General features: G+C 37.9%; 1 protein-coding gene across 7 annotated transcripts in view; it reads left to right on the top strand.

Moving 5' to 3' along the window:
• Nucleotides 1-14126, top strand: part of Zfand6 (zinc finger AN1-type containing 6) — a 66068-nt gene extending 51942 nt beyond the window's left edge. For all 7 annotated transcript variants that reach the window (XM_051206665.1, XM_051206670.1, XM_051206666.1 and 4 more), the window contains 6 exons: nucleotides 1179-1349; nucleotides 1707-1815; nucleotides 2816-2919; nucleotides 8412-8456; nucleotides 11229-11342; nucleotides 13200-14126. In XM_051206665.1, coding sequence (XP_051062622.1) covers nucleotides 1196-1349; nucleotides 1707-1815; nucleotides 2816-2919; nucleotides 8412-8456; nucleotides 11229-11342; nucleotides 13200-13348 — 675 coding nt within the window. In that variant the 5' untranslated portion in view covers nucleotides 1179-1195 and the 3' untranslated portion in view covers nucleotides 13349-14126. The remainder of the gene's footprint in view (nucleotides 1-1178; nucleotides 1350-1706; nucleotides 1816-2815; nucleotides 2920-8411; nucleotides 8457-11228; nucleotides 11343-13199) is intronic.
• Nucleotides 14127-19943: the final 5817 nt, after the last annotated feature.

Here is a 19943-nt window from a genome sequence, read left to right as displayed (position 1 = left end):
ACTGTGTAAAATTGGCTGCCCTAGAACTTCCTATGTAGGGGTTGGAGAGATGGCTCAGAGGTTAAGAGCACTGACTGCTCTTCCAGATCTTGAGTTAAATCCCTAGCAACCACATGGTGGCTCAAGCCATGTGTAATGAGATCTGGTGACCTCTTCTGTCATGCAGATATACATGGAGGCGGAATGTTATATACATAATAAACAAATAAATAAAATCTTAAAGAAAAAGAACTTGCTATGTAGATCGGGCTGTACTGAATCTCACAAGAGCTGTGTCTGCTTCTGTCTCCAGGTGCTGGCATTACAGGAGTACTTACTCCAGCATACTGTCAGGGATGTTACTTTTAGTAGTAGATAATAACCTGTGGCTTCTTTTTGTAGTCCATAGAGCTTTATGGTCCTTGGTTCTTAAATTTGGTACATCTTTACCCTCAACAATCTTCAAAACATTTTATGGAGAAATGTTTCTTTGAACAGTGACTGTTTCTCTTAGGTGTTTATCAGATCAAGGCAATTTCAGTAACAAAGCGTTTTCTGTTTTGTGTATCTTATTTTATTCTTCTTGGTCTGTAATACACAAGGATGTACTTATAGTAACCTTCCTTTAGAAGGAGATCTTTTTTTTTCATTTTTTTTTGTTTATTTTATATAACCAAGTCCATTTAAATGAAAACAAACATTTATAGACAATATTTGGGAATTTGGGCATCATTCTTTCCAAACTACTTCCTGCTGGTAAGGGGCTGTCATGGGGGATTCTAAGAAGATGCAGAAATCCTGGCTGTAGTCTGTAAGGCTGCTTTGTCCAGCTGCTTTGTAGAAGGGGGTCTTTTTAATAAGCCTGCTGCTATTACTGTTTGCTCTCATGGCTTGTTTGTGCCAAATAACCGGTTACTTTCTGAGAGAAACAGCATGTGAAGTTCTTTATCTGCTTTGATTGATCATCACCTTCATGTGATTCCCAAACAGTTCCTGAGTCCCAGCATGCTGTAACTAATGTCTCTTTACTCTTTAAACTTAAAAAATACTTGAGACTTTTGTCTTGTTTCTATGTACAGCCATGGAGTGGTTACGGAAAGGGCACATATGTGGGTTTTCTTTCATTATAAAAAACAGATTTGTATAATGTAAGACTGAAGTCTTGTGGTTGAATTATTTACCAATCCTTTAAATTTCAGGTGTGCAACAGAAGAACATGGCTCAAGAAACTAATCACAGCCAAGCACCTATGCTTTGTTCCACTGGCTGCGGATTTTATGGAAACCCTCGTACAAATGGCATGTGTTCAGTATGCTATAAAGAACATCTTCAAAGACAGAACAGTAGCAGTGGTAGAATAAGCCCACCTGGTAAGTAATCCAGATAAAGCAGTGTTTATGACAAGCTCATGGGGTATATGCAATACCTCCTTTCACTTTCTGTAATATTTACAGTATTATATGCATACCATTAAAACAAAAAAGAAAAATAAGAGGTAGGGGACATAGGTATTGCTCAGTGGTAGAGCACATCCTTAGCATGCACAGGGCCCTGACTTTAGCCCCTAGCACACCCACAAAAGCTTTCCCTCATCAGCAAAGTATTACAGAGTTGTAAATTACAGAAGGAAAACCTATATACTATGTTTTGTGGAAGATTGATCTGATTGCTCTTAGATAAGGACTGGGCTGTTGGAATCACTGATGTGCAATGTACTTGTGTTGCAGCATCTTCTGTCAGTAGTCTGTCGGAATCCTTACCAGTACAGTGCACAGACGGCAGTGTCCCAGGCGCTCAGTCAGCACTAGAGTCTACGTCCTCATCTCTGCAGCCAGGGTAAGGTACCTTCTGAAAGGTAACTCAAAGACTAGTGAACACTAAAGAGTACTGAGTTTTTGCTTGTTTTTAATCACTAGTTACAAGGTGCTTTTTACTGTTTTTATGTCAAGGGAGAGCTCTTTCAAGTCTTCAATCCCCCTTTGAGACATCTTTTCCTTTATTCTTTACACTGCATCCTGACCTGATGCTGAAGTCCTTTAAACTAGCCCATGTTAGTTTTCCTCATTACAGTGCCTTGAGTCAGAAGAACCTTGTCTCTGACACTTTTTGTTTTTATCATGAGGTAATACTCACTTTTTCATATTTTTGTTTTGTTTTGTTTTGAGCACAGAAGTCAGAGATAGAGGTATGGATATAGAAGTCCATGTTTTAACCCCTGAAAATCGTGGTGCATGCCTATAATCTCAGACTTTTAAGAAATAAAGGCAAGGGGATCAGGAGTTCAAGGCAAGGCTCAACTATACTGCCAATTTGAGGCCCTTCTAGACAAGAGAAAGAGGGGGGAGGGAGTGAAAGACCTATTTCCATATTATTCTGTTACAAAACAATCTATTGAATTTTTGTGCTATGGTTCCTTTTTAAAAATCCATGGTAGATGCTCACTTACAACTCTGTTTAACTCTGCCTAGAGTTTCTGAAGCAAGGCTGCATCTTTCTACTGCATTCATGTGGAACTTGGGATGTACAAAAAAAGATACATAGTATACATAGTATAACATTCCCAGCCTGTAATTAGGTTATGAATATGTCTCTGTGTTCTATAGTAAGTGGTACTTACTGTATCCTTCATTTTATTTGGACATTTGGAAGATGACCTTTTCAAACTAAACTATTACTGGGTGCAGTGACATTCACCCAAAGGAGGCAGGAGTTCTCTTGAGCCCAGGGCTTTTAAACCATCCTGGGAAAAAGAATAAGCCTCTGTCTCAAAACCAAAGAAGAAAATTTATTTTAAAATTTTGTGTTAAAAAATGAAAATATCTTTTTGCTTTTCTAGCCCTGTATCAAATCAGTCACTTTTATCAGAATCTGTAGCACCTTCCCAAGTGGACAGTACATCATCTGTGGACAAAGCAGTATCCGAGACAGAAGACCTGCAAGGTTTGCATATGAATAGAGCATGTGTTTGTTGTTTATTAACACTTGAATTCTGTAGGCTAGATGTTAGCATAGACTTGGATGTTAGAAAAGTACCTGCTTATAAGTACATGGTTTGGTAGTTTTGAGAAAAGTATTTTATATTCTCAAATATTTAATTGACTAGAGTGTTGGGATCCATTTCCCACTTACATAATTAATTAGATCAGGTTAAGATTCAAATCTGTTTGAAGAATATAATTAGAATGAGCAGTGAAGGTATTAAACTATTATGTCTGTTATTTTGGCCATTTTAAGTATAAAAATCTTTCTTCTCCAAGCACTGGCTTGCAGGAATCTGGCTGTCTTTGGTTTTGAATGATTATCTGAGGCTTTTCTTCTTGGTTGCTGGGTACTTCTCTCCCCATGTGACCTACAGTGCAGTAATCATAGCCAGCTGCTTGCATCCATAGGGTGGCACCCCATACCCTCTCTCAACATTGGTTCCTTGAATTTAAGTGGCCCAAGAACTCTTAGAAATTATCTGAAGGCATTCTCAATGAGAATGCATTTAGGAGGTTCTTAATCTCTGCTAGGCTGTATTGTCCTATCATCTAAGGAAATGTATCGAGGATGTGTGACACTGGCAGGGTTCAAGGATGTAGCACACTGGCCTCTGTATCATGTGTGGTATGGTCATGCTTGTGACAGATGACCTGGAGTATTCATTTGAAGTTTGTTGAATTTTATTTACATTAAACAATATAGTTATCTTTGGTTTATTTCTTGACTAGTCTGTCAGTGCTTGACTAGATTTACCTATTTGTACAGATTTTCCTACAGGATGTGAATATGTTATGTGGTCAATATAAATATTTTAACCACCCCACATTGTGCTATAAATTCATAAAGTATAAGTAGTGAACAGTAGTTTAAGGAAAAGGTTGTTGGGTATTTTAAATGCATAAAAGGAAAATATTGGTTTTATATAAACTAATACAGGTGATATCAAAGCTCAGTTTTGAAATAGTGACAGTGATGTGATTACTTTAGACTGGGAAGCTGAAAAAGGTATTGGTTACAGAAAAGGGTTTTAAATATTTTATTTTTAATTATGTATATGATCATGTGCATGTGAGGGTAGGCGCCGAGGCCTCTGATCTTCTTGGAGCTGAGGTTGCAGGGAGTTGTTAGCTACTCATTGTGGGTCCTGGGAATTGAACTTGGGTCCTCTGTAAGAGCAGTATGTTCTTTTAAATGTTGAGCCATCTCTCCACCCTGTTGACAGAAAATGTTAGTGAGGAAGATGTGATGAATTTAAAACTTTAGAGAGCTTATTTGGATGATGTAGGTAGAAGAAAAGTGATGAGGATTATATTTAGAGGGTCTGGTATAGGCTGCTAAAGTGAGAATTTGAAAACAAAGCAAGAAGGTGAACCAACAGTGGAACAGAAAACAGAATCCTGACTAGTTTCAGGCCATAGACAACCACCAAAGATGAGTTCCCAGGAGCAAATGGTTTTTAGAGGGAAGCTAACAGAGAAAGAAGAGAACAGGGCTGCCTCTCACCCAAGAAGTTAGTTATGTGTGTCTTAGAACAGAGCACCTTTTAAATTGTTGTCTGAAAAGAATTCATAAAGATTATTAAAGATGTGATGGTGCAAGAAGAATCGGGCAGATTTCTGAGTTCAAGGCTAGCCTGGTCTGCAGAGAGTTCCAGGACAGCCAAGTCTAAACAGAGAAACATTTTCTGAAACAAACAAAACAAACCCTAACAAACTAACAAGATTAAAGGTATAGTAAGAGTTGAACAGTTCTACAAAGGGTAAAGATTATAGGTAGGTTAATTAATAATGTATTAAAATTGTAGATACTTTATACGCTTCTAATATATGGAGGACATCATAGTTTTCTCCAGCCCACCCTGAGTGCATTAACTGAGAAAGTGGTTGTGATGTATTAGGGACTGTGGAATGTTTTTAAAAGTTAGAGTTTCCTTTTGACAAGTATACTTTGAATGACATTTAGATCAGTATTAACTTTTAAGTTCCTTAAAGACTTAGCACTCATAACTTCAGCTTAACACACTCTTTGACAAATCAGATATAAGGTTCAGTTTCACCTAAGTTTAGGAAAGGATTAGGATTTAGCTCGTAAAGTCTCTTAACTTTGTGTCTCTTAACTTATGTGTGTTTGTGGAGGCTAGAGCATATGGTGTCTCTGTTGCAATTCACTTTTCTTATTCCAGATAGTCTCATACTGGCCAGAATTGATAAAGTTGTATAAAGTGACTGGAGTGATTACAAGCACATGCCATTGCACCAAATTGTTGTTTTATAAGCATAGGTTCTGGGGGACTGAAATTCAGGTCCTCATATTTACATCTATCTCCTCATCTGGAATAGTCTCCTTTAAAAAAAAATTACTTATTTTAAAATTTAAAATATTTTCCTTTTTGTCAACACAAATATAATATGCTTCATTGTATGTAGATACTAACATATAGACACACCTCCTCCATACAAAATTTCCACACTGACCAAATCAGAGAGAGAATGATGCCTTCATCTAATGAATGAGTAAAAAGAGACAGAAAAGGCCCTGCACCACAGGCACATGATTTGGGGAGCTGGAATCTGGCTGCCACTAAGGTGCTATTCTTTCCACTAGACAGTGTAGTGCTTACGGGCTGGAATTTGCTGTGTGCATCTAGCTGGCATGTCCCCCTTTGTTCTCCAAGGATCTACTTGATAGGCAAGCCACCTGCTACTGTATTCCAGTGTCACAGGGGCTTTCAGAATAGTGCTTCCTCTTCAGGTATTGTGCTTATAATTAAAGTATGATGCCACCAAGTAGGTGCTGCTTTCATTTTGGCATCATGGCTCTAAAGAACTTTCCTTGGGCCTAAATGAAAATTTACCTGTTGCTGTACATTTGCTGTTTGGTTATCCTTTTTAATTAAAAAAGATAGCGGTATCTCAGACTCTGAAAAATCTAAGTCATACTTAGAGTTCACAAAAACTAGCTTAAAGACAGAATACATAAACATTTTGGTGCATTCTACACTACTGTACTAGATTGGCTGCCCTGTTGAAGATAGAGCTGAACTTTGGTTGCCCCCTCAGCTCTCCAGGTCTTAGGTGGTACAGACTGAAAAGAAGACGGGGTGTAGATACAGAGCTTCTGGGTTTGTATCTTCATGCTCCCCTGACATTTCTGCACTGTATTTTTACTATCTTGTAACCATGTCCACCTTATAGGACATTTAAAATAATTCAGAGGCAAAGGCTGCAGAGTCCAGATGAACTGTACAAACAGTGAAGGATATTCTTGTTTTGTATATTGCCCAAATGATTTGAAAGTTGTTGGAAGCTTAGAATAAAAGAGTGTAAAGTTTTCCAGTGTAGAACGAGTCATCTACAGCTTTTTGGAAGGCTGGGCTGTCAAGGACAAAGCAGAGGGAACCACAGTTCTTAGGGAGAGTTGTTAGATCAGTAGTTCATAGCAGTTAGAGGTACTGTTGAGTTAACTTGAGTCTGTTGTTTAGGAAAGCTAATATAGTGTAGAAATTAGGATTTTAACAGGTTTTGAAGAATGGGTGAAAATAGCCAAGACGCTCTTAAAAATTACAGGACTTAACAGTTCCCAATTCCAAAAGATACAATAATTCAAGCTAAAGTGCTGTTGTGAAGGTACACACAGATCAGTGGAATAGTGTTGGTAGTCTAGGGATATGATATACTCAGAAGCTTAAGGGTAGTTGGTATTAAACAGAGGTTTAAAGTTATCCAGTGGGAACATGAAAGTCTGATCAAAAGAATGAATTCACCTACAACATAGCAAAATCTACATGAAGATAAGGCTGAGGCTGTAAATCTCTTAAAGAAAGTGTAATTTTTGTGGCTTTGGATTAAAAGTTCCTTAGATAAAGACACTTAAAGCAAAAAGGATGGATGGATGGATGGATGGATGGATGGATGGATGGATGGATGGATGGATGACTTTTGTTCATGAAAAGAATAGAAAATCAGCACGGAAAAATTGTTTAAATCATCTATCTAATAAGAATGCTTAAAGAAGTAAAATTTCCTGCTGGGGGAATGTAGCTCAGAGGTAGAGCACTTGGACAGCATGCATGGGATCCTAGTTTAAATCTGTGGTATCTATGAAAATAAGGAAAGAGATAGTAAAAGAAAGTAGAATATGGCAATCCAATGAAAAAATAGGCAGAACAGTGCTCAGTGGCTAAGAGCATTTTATGTTCTTGCAGAGGACTGGGTTCAGTTCCCAGGACCTACGTGGTGCTTCATAACCATTCATCACTCCAGTTCCATGTCCAAGGGCACAAATGTGTGTCCAGGCAAAACATTCTCACACAAAAGAAAATATATAAATCTAATAAAAAATTAAATGCAGTGTGAAAGTTCTCAAAGGATTAATAGGATGTTTGTAAGGCAAGTAGACAAAGGGTCTGAGTAGATATTTTCCCAGAGAAAATGTACAGACTGACAGCAAGTGGAAGGATGCTCTGCATCAGTAGTCATGGGGCAAAGCAAAAGCATACTCATAATGAATTAATACATGGCCCTCCAGAGAACTGCAAGCAGTAGCAGTATCAAGTGTTCTTTTGTTGTGTGTAAACTGGAATACTTGCACATTAAAGGAATTCAGAAGAGTGTAGATGCTTTGCAAAGCAATCTGGAGTTTCTCAAAAATTAAGGATAATTATCAGGTCAACTAACATCCTCACTGTTAATTCTAAAGCGAATAAAAAAGCATGTCCTTGCTTGGTGCTGGAGCTCACTGGAGTTGTTCTTACCTTCCATCATGTGGCTTCCAGGGATTGGACTCAGGGTGTCCTGCTGAGCTATCTTGCCAGGCCTGTTTCTACTTAATATGGTCCCTAGAAAATAATAAAATCTGGACTTGTTTCTTTTGGGTGCTAGTACCAGAGCTAGTCTGATTTTCTATTGGAAGTTTATTTTTTTTTTCTCATTTTACATGAATTTTTACTGGGAAGAGCTTAAATTTTATTCAGTTTAAACCCAGATATAAGAAAATGAGGTCCCTTTTGAAAGGAAAAGTTACCCCAATTGGTGGTTTTAATCGTCTGCATTGAGTCTATCAATCTCTGGAGAGGGTTAGTTCTGTGTCAGCACTGAGTTCAGAGCAAATAAGCGGAACAACTGAACTCCTTAGCTCTGATCCTTCACTGGGCTGGGACTCTTCTGCAGAGTGCTTGTTGTAGCGTGCTTGGGCTCTGCAAATGCTGCACACCAAAAAGTGTTATCTGATTCTTGCTAAGGAAAAAAAATATGTATATCATAGTATACAGAGATACTGTATCCACCACCAACAGAAAGTGAGCATATTAAGATAGTGTTTTGGGCTACTTAGTAATGTCTTCCTAAGTTCAGTTTGGTTTTTCACTGTGTTTATGAATATGCCCTAAACAGGTAGTATTTAAATCATGTTGTGTACTTGCTATTACATTTGTATTCTTTTTCTGTTTACAGGACCCAGAGCAGAGGGCCTTGTTCCTCTTGAATGTGATCCTCCATGTGGGTAGTTAAACCACTCTTACTTGTGCAGTACATTTTGAAGTCTCTTAACAGTGGCCAGTAAACCATGTCTAGTCTGGGTTCAGTTAGCAGTTCAGCTGGCAAGCATAGTACTGTTGCTTTTGCTGCCTTTATGTTGTTACATTGGCCTCACCACAGACCTGTATGACCAGTGGGTATGACATAGACAGTCACCTGTTCTTAATTGCTAACAATACTCAGTGTATTTCTTATTCTCATTTCCCTATATGAAAACCTATCTACTTCTAAAGAAACCGTCCTTAACTTTAAACTCAGTTAAGATGTTGGTTCTTTGGCTTCTTTGCTACTAGATAACTCTTCCATGATTGAACAGTTCCGTTTATATAAATAGAATTGGATAAGGCATTCTGTGCTCTTAAATCTCACATATAACCCAAGGAAATGGTAATTTCTTGGAATCAGCCTTTCACAGAGTACTCATGAAGTTTTGTGAATTAAAGTTGTGCTAATAGTTTGGGATGAGCAGATGATCCCATCATCTCTTGGCTATATTGGATACTCATCTCTGGCTTATGGGACTTTTCAGACAGCCAACCAGTCTTTAACTTCAAGTTATATCTGCCATCAGTAATTTGTCTTAGTCTTCAGGGCTAATCAGCAAGTTTCACTGTTGAGGTGTGTGACACAACTTGTGTTCAGAAGAATGTGAATTTTTACTCTTCTCTATTTCTAGATACTTTTCAAAATTTCTTAAACCAATTTTTTAAAAAGAAATCTGTTATAGTGTTATTGATATAAAGCATTGATTTGTTTAACCATATCTTTTAGAAAACTGATTAGATATATGGATTATAAATTTTCAAGAAAATGTACAGGCTCATTTTTGATTACAGTTTAAATTATTTTGAGCTCTGTGTAGACTAAAGACTAAAACAAGATATCCACCTCTTGTACACAGTAAGCTCACATTTTAAGGGCATTTTTTTTTTTAATAGAAAATAAAAAAGTTTGTATCCCTGTTTTGTTTTTGTATTTTTTTAAAATACAATGTGGCCAGTTGTGGTGGCTCACACCTGTAATACCAGCATTTGGTCCAGGCACGAAGACAGTGAGTTTTAGGCCAGCCTAGGCTAGAGAGTATGACCCTGTCTCAAAAGCTGTGAGAAATAAGGGTGTATATTAGGAGAATCTTCTCTGGCCTGTTTAATGGAGTTTGTTTAATGGAGTTGTGCTGCAAAATTCTTAATTACCATATGTTCATCATTCATTCCTTCATTTATAATGTATGGTGTTTTGTCTGGTATCACATGTTAATACTAGATGAGTTGATATAAGCAAGTTATAATCTGCTAACAAGTGTTGAGTATCTGCTATAAATAGCTGGCTGTGGAAATGCCCTCCATAGGCACAATGGGTAACTTAATGCAGATCCACAGACATTTATTCCTTGGGTGATGTGACAGGTTTCTGCCCTCAAATAATTCACTTAAGCCAGGTTAAATAGACAGTTGCAGGAGCTTAGAAAGAATCATCAGTGCACAGAATAGAGAGGAGACTGTAGAGGTTTATGCAAACAGGTAAGACAAGATGGAGTTAGTTGCTGAAGATCAGGCACAGCAAGAACCTCAAAAGAGCCTAACATCCAAGAAAGATGTGTCAAAGAAAGTCAGGCAGCTTAAGGAATGTATGATATGGCCAGGGAGAGGGTGACAGGAATGGTGAAGACCTATCCCTGTACTTTACCCTGGGGAAGAGTAGGAAACCATCAGAATGTTTTAAACTATGTGCTTATCGCCTACAACAGATGAAGTATGGGTTTTAGGGTGGAAAGCTACAGAGTGTTGATGAGAGAAGGGTGTTGGATTGTGACTATAAAGAACACATGTGGTTGAAATGGGAAAGCCTTTGGGGTAACTTATAGACATGAGCCAGAATAGTGGTGACTCCTGGGAAAGGCCAGGTTATGACAAAATGGGCAAGCTAGATGTATTATATACTAAGCCAGGTTGTAGACTCTGTCTCTGGGACACTCAGGACGGCCAGGGTAACAAGTAACTTTCTGTTACTAGGGCACATTAACAGGTTGTAATAACAGTAAAATGAGTTATAGTGCATTTGCTCTTGATTTTAGTATGAAAATGCATTATTTGTTAGTTTTAATCTTAAAGTTTCCTTGTGTCTGATTATTTTTCCTAGCATCTTTAGTGCTTTGGGAGTAGGGATAGGGCTGAGAAAAGGTTTCATTTTGTTGATTTGGCTGGCCTTTTACTTACTCTGTAAACTAGGTTCTGGGTACTAGATTATAGACATGTGCCACAACACTTGGCCTAAGTGGTATTTTTGTGAAACATTTGAGAACATTGGTATTCCTGTTTTCTAAGAAGTCTATGTAGACCAGACTCTGAACAGGGTTAAGTTTACATATGGCTGTTTTCTTCTTATATGTTCCCTTAGACCTCCTAGGTAGTCAGTGTCTGTCTCTCTCTGTTTCCCCCCACCGTCCTCCTTACTTTAGATTCCAAAGGAAGAAAATCTGTAAGCCACTGTTTAGACTCATTATTAATATATTATAGATTACCTTCTATGTGTGCATACATATATTTAATGAAAAGAGGGTCATGTTTTATAAATAGTTTTCATATATTTATGGATATCTTTCCTGACCTATAAATTGGTTCCTTGAATAGTATTTTAAATTATAAATCCATGGGATGGTGTGGGGTGAGGGTCAACCACCACTCAAACACCAAATCTTACTGAATAATTTTGCTACCCTTCTGTTTTTGTCAGCTTCAGTATCAGATATAACACAGCAGCCATCTGAAGAGCAAAGCAAGTCTCTTGAAAAACCAAAACAAAAAAAGAATCGCTGTTTCATGTGCAGGAAGAAAGTGGGACTTACTGGTAAGGGCTTCCTTGGATGGGTTAAAGTTAAAATCATGTTTTGATTAACTTATGTGCACTGTTATTAGACAGTTAAGATTGCTGCTGCCCTGTGAGCATTGGTGGTGGATATGTGCCTGTCAGCTTCTGGATTGTCCTTTTCTTTCTTTCTGCATTAAAAATTCATGTCAGCTGATTTTGAGAGTATTTGACAATTAAGGACAATGTGAAGGACAAAGGTGTCTCCTGTCTTCAAGGAGATGGTATTTTGGAGGGACTTTGGTAGGCTGTGAAATACTTTATGTAAAATGGTGCTTATCATAGACCATGCATGGTCAGTGAACTAAAAGCAAAGCAGCATGGTGCAGTGTGGAAGACATTACTGGTGCTATAACTCAGTTGTCAACATTGTTAAAGGGCAACTATTCAAAAGTATTTAGCAAAGAATGGATGTTGAGTGCAGTCACAATGCCTTGGGCATTCAGGAACAGGCATTCTGTGATCAGTTTATATAAACAAAGGGCAGTGGTGGTCTGTCAAGCAAAGTGCAGCCTCCTCTATATGAAGGAGCTGTGGGCTGAGGCCAGGGCAAGCTTTGTACTGGGCTTCACTGGAAAGTGATGCAGTTACAAATAGTTTTGCTGAGTATTTACTTAGGCATTGTGCCAAATACTTGTATAAAAATCAGAAATATAATCAAAGAATAGTAAGATTTTGAGTGAAAATTTTACTTCAGATGGGGGAATGGGTTAGCATATGCCTGTAATCCCAGCACTTGGGAAGTGGGGACAGAAAGATCAAAGCCAGCATATGCTATATCAAATCCTGCTTTACAAAACTAGAAAAGAAATGATACATCAGGATCACTTGATGCTAAAGAATAGGTTGTCACTAAGGAAGGAGATGAAAGTATGATGTCAAAGTTGATTTAAAATGTAGATCTTTAATAAATACCAAACACATCCTCTAAAAGTTTCATAGAGTTTTTGACTATAGGTTTAGGACTTAGTTTTTATCTAATTTGGCTGTTGTTTGCTTCATTTTTTAAAATATTTGTTTACATATTTTATGTATATGAGTGTTCTGTCTTCATGCTCACCAGAAGGAGGAATTTAATTCTATTACAGATGGTTGTGAGCTACCCTGTGGTTGTTGGGAATTGAACTCAGGACCTCTGGAAGAACAGTCAAGTGATCTTAACCACTGACCATCTCCCCACCTCCCTCAGTTTCCTATTACATAATGTTTCAGAGTATACTTTTAAAAGTTAAAATGTGGTAAATAAAGTGAATGTCAATTTTTGATTATTCCTGAGCTCTGTTTCTCCAAATCCATAATATAAATACCTGATTTGGAGAATCAAGACTGTCACTCTCATTGTAGTTGTATTTGGGTTTCTACCCATAGAGCATATCCCTAAAGTTAAGTTGCTTTTTGGTTTTTTTGTTGTTGTTGATTTGGTTTTTCCAGACAGGGTTTCTCTGTAGCCATGGATGTCTCACTCTGTACTGTAGATCAGTCTGGCCTTGAACTCACAGAGATCCATCTGACTCCTGAGTACTGACATTAAAGGTCTGCACTGCCACTGCCTGGCTAGTTAAGTAGCTTTTAGCAGACTTCTTTTTCATAGGAAGAAGTTGTGGCTGTATCACAGATGAAGCCATTTCAGAGCAGCAATCAGGGCTTGTCCTTGTACAAGCATCTATTTTTGTACAAGAAAGGAGGCTCTCTGCTAGTGAGCTGAGAATGTAGCTCTGGAACTTTGCAGTGGTTCTGCATAGACTTACAGCCAGTGTTACTTAGCATGAACTGTGGGAAGAACTTACTATCTCACCCTCCTGTCTAACCCATGCTGTGCACATATTCATCCATTTCCAGGGTTTGAATGCCGGTGTGGAAATGTTTACTGTGGTGTGCACCGTTACTCAGATGTACACAATTGCTCTTACAATTACAAAGCTGATGCTGCTGAGAAAATCAGAAAAGAAAATCCAGTAGTTGTTGGCGAAAAGATCCAGAAGATTTGAACTCCTGCTGGAATACAAAATCCTTTGACCATCTGCAAACTAAAAATTGACTTGAGGTTTTTTTTCCTAGTCCTTGGGAATGTAGAGCACCGTATCTTGCATAGACCTTTGAATCATGCATGTCATCAGAAGAATAGATTTTTGTTTTTGTTTTGAAAATGACTCTGAACATTTATTTCCATTGCAGTTTCTGTGGCTGAAAAGAAGTATTATCCTTTTAAGATCATTTTAATTTTAGTTGAGTGCAGAGGGCTTTTATAACAAATGTGGAGAAATTCTGGAGGGCTGTGATTTTTTCCAGTATTAAACATGCATGTGTTGATCTTGCAGTTTATTTCTCATTGTGTATGTATATATAGCTTTTCTCTGCAGCACGATTCCCTTTTGATAATGCCCTTTTGGGCACAACTAGTTATCAGTAACTGAATGTATCTTAATCACTATGGCTGCTTCTGTTTGTTTTGTTTTTCATTAACAAAGGTTATACATATGTTAGCATATAGTTTCTTTGCACCCACTATTTATGTCTGAATCATTTGTTATAGGAGAATATGTGCTGATGAGGTTCTAAATTTATGGGTTTAATTTTTTTCTTTCTGTTTTTTTTAAGTAAGGGAAAGAGAAGCTGAATGCATTTCACTGCTGACTGCAAGTTTCTTTCAGATTATTGTTCACTGGTCTGTGTGTGCACAATATACAGGATGATCTGAAGTCATTGTGCTGTATTTATGTTTATTCACCAGTCTTTGATTAAATAAAAAGAAAACCAGAAAAAAAAGTGCTGCTTTTTTTCCTTTCCTTTTTAATTTTTAAATCTTGTACAATTTTGCTTTCCTAATTTGTTAAGAGTACTTTTTGTCTCACATCTATTCATGCTAATTTGTTATGACATTATATTCTTATGAATTGAAGACCTTAGCATTTTTATCAAAACCAGGCTATTAGAGTTGTGTTATTTTCTGGCCCTCATCTGGCTGTCCTGCACTCTAATACACCAATGTAACTTCTAATGGGGGCAAGTCTTTATTCCATAAGATTAAAGATATCCAAGCTTTGTATCAGTAGAATTATGAACTAGAAATTATAAACCCCCCAAAGACCTGTTTGTCCTCTGGTTTTCTAACTTTTCTGGAAGTTAGCCTGTTTAAAAAACAATGGCTGTACTTTATAAAACAATTTTTTTGGTGTAAAATTTCTTAATTTTAATTACTAATGTATATAAGACTGTTTACTACTAAAATTATTTAGATTTAAATGAGGTCTAACCACTGTAACTGTCTCAGGAGGTTTGAATAAAGTAAGCCGGGCATATGGTGTGTGCCTGTAATTCTAGCATTTACCAGACAGATCACTACAAGTTCAAGGCTAATCTGATCTATATAATCAACTTCAGACCTGGATAATAGAATTTATCTCTTAAAGAAAAAGAGCCCTTCCATAATTAACAAAATAACAGGACTAGAAAGGGATTGATTGATTGATTGATTGATGATTAAGAGTCTGCTGTGTCACAGCCTTAGATTTAATATGTAGCTGAGAACATATTTGAGAGGTATAAAAGGTAGTAAATGTAATTCTGAAGATGGGATCCAAACTGCATGTCTGGCAAGCACTCTACAGACTTACATTCTAGGCAGGGATTTATTTGGACCAATGAAATAGCTAAGTGCACAAAAGTGCTTGCCATAAAAGCCTGTTTTCAGAATCAAACTCCAGAGACCTTCACAACCCTCATGGGCACACAAACAAAATAGTAAATTTATGAAACAAAACTAGGCCAAGCAGTGGTGGCACACCCTTTTAGTCCAGCACTTGGGAGGCAGAGGCAGGTGAATCTTTGTGAGTTCAAGGACAGCCTGGTCTACAGAGTGGGTTCCAGGACAGCTACAAAGAAAAACCCTGTCTTTAGAAACAACAACAAAAAAACTATAGAAGGGGATTTTCTTTAAGCTGATAATGTCTATGTAAAAGCTATCTATCAGAAAAACCAAGCATCTATCAAAAAATACAAACTGTTTCAAAGCAAGCCAGACAAGGTGCCCATTTTATTTTGTGTATTGGAATGGTGCCACCAGAGCGACACCATGAGCCAGAAGCAGCACTCAAGTTTTGAACATTTTATGATTTTTTTTTTTAATGGCAAACCTTAATAAATCCAGAAAGGAAACACTAGACACAATAAGGGTTAGTTAGGTGCTGAGATAGAATGCCAATTTTCACAATTTTACACCAGTTAACTAAAAACCAGAAGGCATCCTTCCACAATAGTGTCTGAACAGTACCAGTTACCTTGAGATTGCAATGGAATACACTAGATTGCCTAGCAAGACCAAAGTGGTCTCTGTTGTCAGGTAAAGATAGGGTGTTGCTTCAGGGAAAGGAGACATAGCTGGATGAAATGGTTGTATGGAAAAACAAAATTAATCCTTTCACACTATAGAGAAGAATGTTAAAAGATGGAAATGTAAAATGACAGTTTAAAACTTGAAGAGAATCACCTAACAGACCTTAAGATACCTTTGGAAAACATGGGGTCACTTAAAGCTACAGTGCAAATCAAGTACACAAGGAGATAACCCACCACTTGTCAAAAAATTGAAGCCTAGCGGTAGCAATGTTGGAAGGTTTCCATGCTGCTGTTTTGAATAGTGGCTTGACCCTCAAAGCTTATTGATAGCTTTTAAAGCTGGGCTTCCCCCCTACCCCACCCCCCCACCCCAAGACAGGGTTCCTCTGTATTGCTTTGGAGCCTGTCCTGGAACTCGCTCTGTAGATCAGGCTGGCCTGGGACTCAGTGATCTTCCTGCCTCTGCCTCCTGAGTGCTGGGATTAAAGGTGTGGTACCACCAACACCTGGCCTTACAGCTGGAGCCTTTCCTCCAGAAGTTTCACTACACACAGAAGAAAAACCCAAGTCCTTACTGAAGAAGAACGGTGGGTAGAATGTGAGGTCCATACAAAGTATAAAATAGGAGCCAGGGTGCAGCTGAGTGGAGAACACACTCAGGGCTCTGTGTTCAGTACTCTGCAATGCAGGGAAGAGGGGTCTGAAGATGAACCTCTTACAAATTGTAGTAAAGTTAATATGAGAAAGACAAGTGATGAAAACATAACTCTATCCTTAGATGACAGGCAGCATAGGCTGGTAAGTGACAGTTGACAGCTATTGGGGTAGGAGGTTCAAGATATTCCAGTAAGCAAAAGGTTTTCTGAACCAATGCTGAGTGTCCTGAGCAAAGGATTATGATTAATCCTGTTTCCTTTACCTCACGCTGAGTATTAAAAAGGAAAGTTATTTATAAAGCCGTTTGATGACCCCATTTTGAAATTGGGTCTGGTGCATGAAAAGACTTCTGAACCAGTTTGTTATGTTTTTGTTTTGAGACAGGGATTCTCTGGGTAGCCCTGGCTGTCCTGGAACTCACTTTGTGTTCTTAATGTGTTAAGTACCATGACCAGTAGCCACTTGGGAGGAAAAGGTTTATTTAGCTTTTAAGTCCCAGATCACAGTCTATCAGTGATTGACGGAAGTCAATGCAGGAACTGAAGCAGAAACAATGGAGATACAGTTTACTGCCTTGTTCCTGTGAATTGCTTGGTTTACTTTTCTTACACAGCCCAGGACCTCCTGCCCAAGGGTAGCACTGCCCACAACTGGATAGATAGGTGCTGGGCTCTCCTACATCATTAAGAAAATGTCACAAACTTCCATACTGGCTATCTGATGGAGGCATTTTCTCACCTGAGGTTCCTGTGGCATGAAAAATAAAAGATCCAGAGACTGGTATTGGGGTTCAAGCTTAATATCAGAGAAGCAAAGCAGCCAGCCACTGGTTCTTATCTCTACCTCAGCTCAGACCAAGGGGGCGATCCTCAAACTGCTCCCCACCTGACTACTACTCAGATTCACTCAGACTACTGTGCTCTCCTCAGCTTGGCTAGACACTAATCTCACACTGAATGTCTCTACCTTTTTATACCTCTCAAATCCTGGGATTAAAGTCTACATCTCTGGTTCACTTTCCAGTAGTCCAGGGTGGTCTTAGACTCAGAGATCCATGTCTACCTTGTAATCCTCAGTCCTGGGATGAATGGTGTGTGTCACCACTGCCTGATCTCTATAGCTTGAGGTTGGCTTTGCTTTCTGAATCCTCTGGCAGACTTGAATAAATAATAAATAATATCCCGAGGCTCCCTCTGTGCAGATGATGCTAGTGTGTTAAGTTGGTAAAAAATTAGCCACAAGAACAAACCTAAAATCCAGACAGAACAGGGGTTCATACATTTATGTATTTATTTTCTGAGACAAGGCTTCTTTGTGTAATAGCCCTGGCTGTCCTTGAACTTGCTCAGTAGACCATGCTGGTCTTGAATTTATGATCCTCCTACCTGTGTCTCTTGAGCACTGAGATTAAAGGCAAGTGCCACGACCACCCGGCAGGGCTTTGTACATTAAAGGGAATGTATAATCATCTTCCTGGTGGATTGTATAATCACCCTAGTGAATCTAAACACTTAAAAAAAAAATCAGACAAATTCTCTGCAGTCTCATGTAGAATGCAGTGGCAGAGGGAATGCTTGCTTTAAAAGAAAAAAAATTATGTCTGAGTATTTTGCCTGCACATATGTATGTGCACCTTATGCCTCCCTATTATCTGCAAAGGCATCAGGTCCTCCAGCTGGAATTAGAGGTGGTTGTGAGCCAATATGTGGGTGCTGAGAACTTAATTGGGATCTGTGCACTAGCAGTAAGTGTTCTTAACCACTAAGCCGTCTCTCCAACCATTAGAGTCTGCTTTCTAATGTATTCTACCAAATACAGTATGAGATAATAAATAGTGCTTCTCATAAATGGCAGTGTGAAAGTCCTTAACAAACACCTGCCAAGTAAAACCTAAAGATGTATTTTAAAAACTACACAATTAGGCAGGACTTAGTCTTGCTCTACAGGGCTAGTTGTACATCTAAGATCACCTCAGTCCAAGTAAGAAAAATCATGGTCATATTGATAGATCCAGGAAAAATACAACAAAGTTCAACACCAATTCATTCATGATAAAAATGAAACAAACTAGGAATGAAGAGAAACTTTATAGATTAAAAGAAAAGGAAAAATATATCCCAAATCTACCTAGTATAGTAAGGGAGAACATACTTTCTCTCTGAGATAGAATGAGGCAAAAATGATCCCCCCCCCCCTTTTCCATCCTACTTTGTATTGTTCCATTAATATAATAGGAAATGCTACTCAGATTGGTAAGAGAGAACCTGTATTCATTTGCAAATGGCACATCTATATAGAAAGCCTAGTAACTAGAGGCAAGTATGTTGGTTACAATATATAAACAAGTCAGTTCATACTAACAAGAACATTTTGAATAGAAATTAATGGTTTGAATTACCTTAAAAAAAGTTTTAAGTCTAGTGAAGTATAAGATTTATGTCAGGAAAAGACTAAAACTAATGACAAATCAAAGATAGATGGAACAGGAGAGCTGGTCCATAGTCACTGATATGGAGACCCAATCTGTACTCCACTCTGATTTGGTAAATTCATTGCAATTACGATAATCCCAGCAATTTATATTTTGGACATCAACATGAAAACAAAGTTCAGAATAGTCGTAATTATTTCTTTTAGACCACAAGGTCAAAGTTGGTACTCCAGAATTTAACTACATTCTCCCATAATGAAGAATGACACTGGCAGAAATAAACCAACATAGATATGGTTAACAGATCTCACAAAAAGAGAAAGAGCCTTTGATGAGCCTTCCTAACCAGCAGAGAGAAATGATTGGGGGGGGGGCATGTGAGGAGAGAAAAGAAAAACTAGGCAAATAATTGAAAAGTTTATAGTAATGTCTTCAAAGAGTATACAAATAACCAGATGGAGGAAGGAAATCCATTCAGGACCCTGAAAAGAGTCGGCAACACAGATGAGAAAGTAAGCAAAATGGATGAGAAATTCAGCAAGAGAATTGTTTCTTGTTTGTTTTGAGTTTATGTAGCCATGGATGTCCTGGAACTCATTATGTAGACCAAACTGATTTCAAACTCACAGAGACCCACTTGCCTCTGCTTCCCAAGTACTGGGATTAAAGACAAGCTTAAAAAAAAAAAAAATCAAAAGCATAACACATCTTCTTAGACAAGAGACCAAATCTAAGAATCCATGAGGTACAAGGATGTGAAATAACTAAACACAGAGAATGTACTTAATGAAATTAGAGAAGAAAAATGTTCAATGCTACAAAAAGAATCCAAATGCAAGGGACATTTAGAAAATTTAGAAATCCTAATCAGCATGATCAGACATAATGAACTTCATTATATAGTGTATAAAAGTACAAGAGATCATTAAAAGAAGTAAAAGTGGCGAGTCACAAAGGCAAACATACCTAATAACATCAGATCTCTCAAAAGAAACCCTGAATGTCAGAAAAGCATGGGATGTTAAGAGTTCAAGTTCTGGAGGTAAATAATCACCAACCTATCACCTATCACAACTATCTTTTAAAAACATGGAGAAATAAGGCCATTTCAAACAAGCACAAATTATTGCAATTCATGACCACAAGCCAGCACTATATAG

The sequence above is a fragment of the Phodopus roborovskii genome, unplaced genomic scaffold (assembly GCF_943737965.1).
Source record: "Phodopus roborovskii unplaced genomic scaffold, PHOROB, whole genome shotgun sequence".
Classification (NCBI taxonomy): Eukaryota; Metazoa; Chordata; class Mammalia; order Rodentia; family Cricetidae; genus Phodopus; species Phodopus roborovskii.
This window is presented reverse-complemented; position numbering and strand designations above follow the sequence as displayed.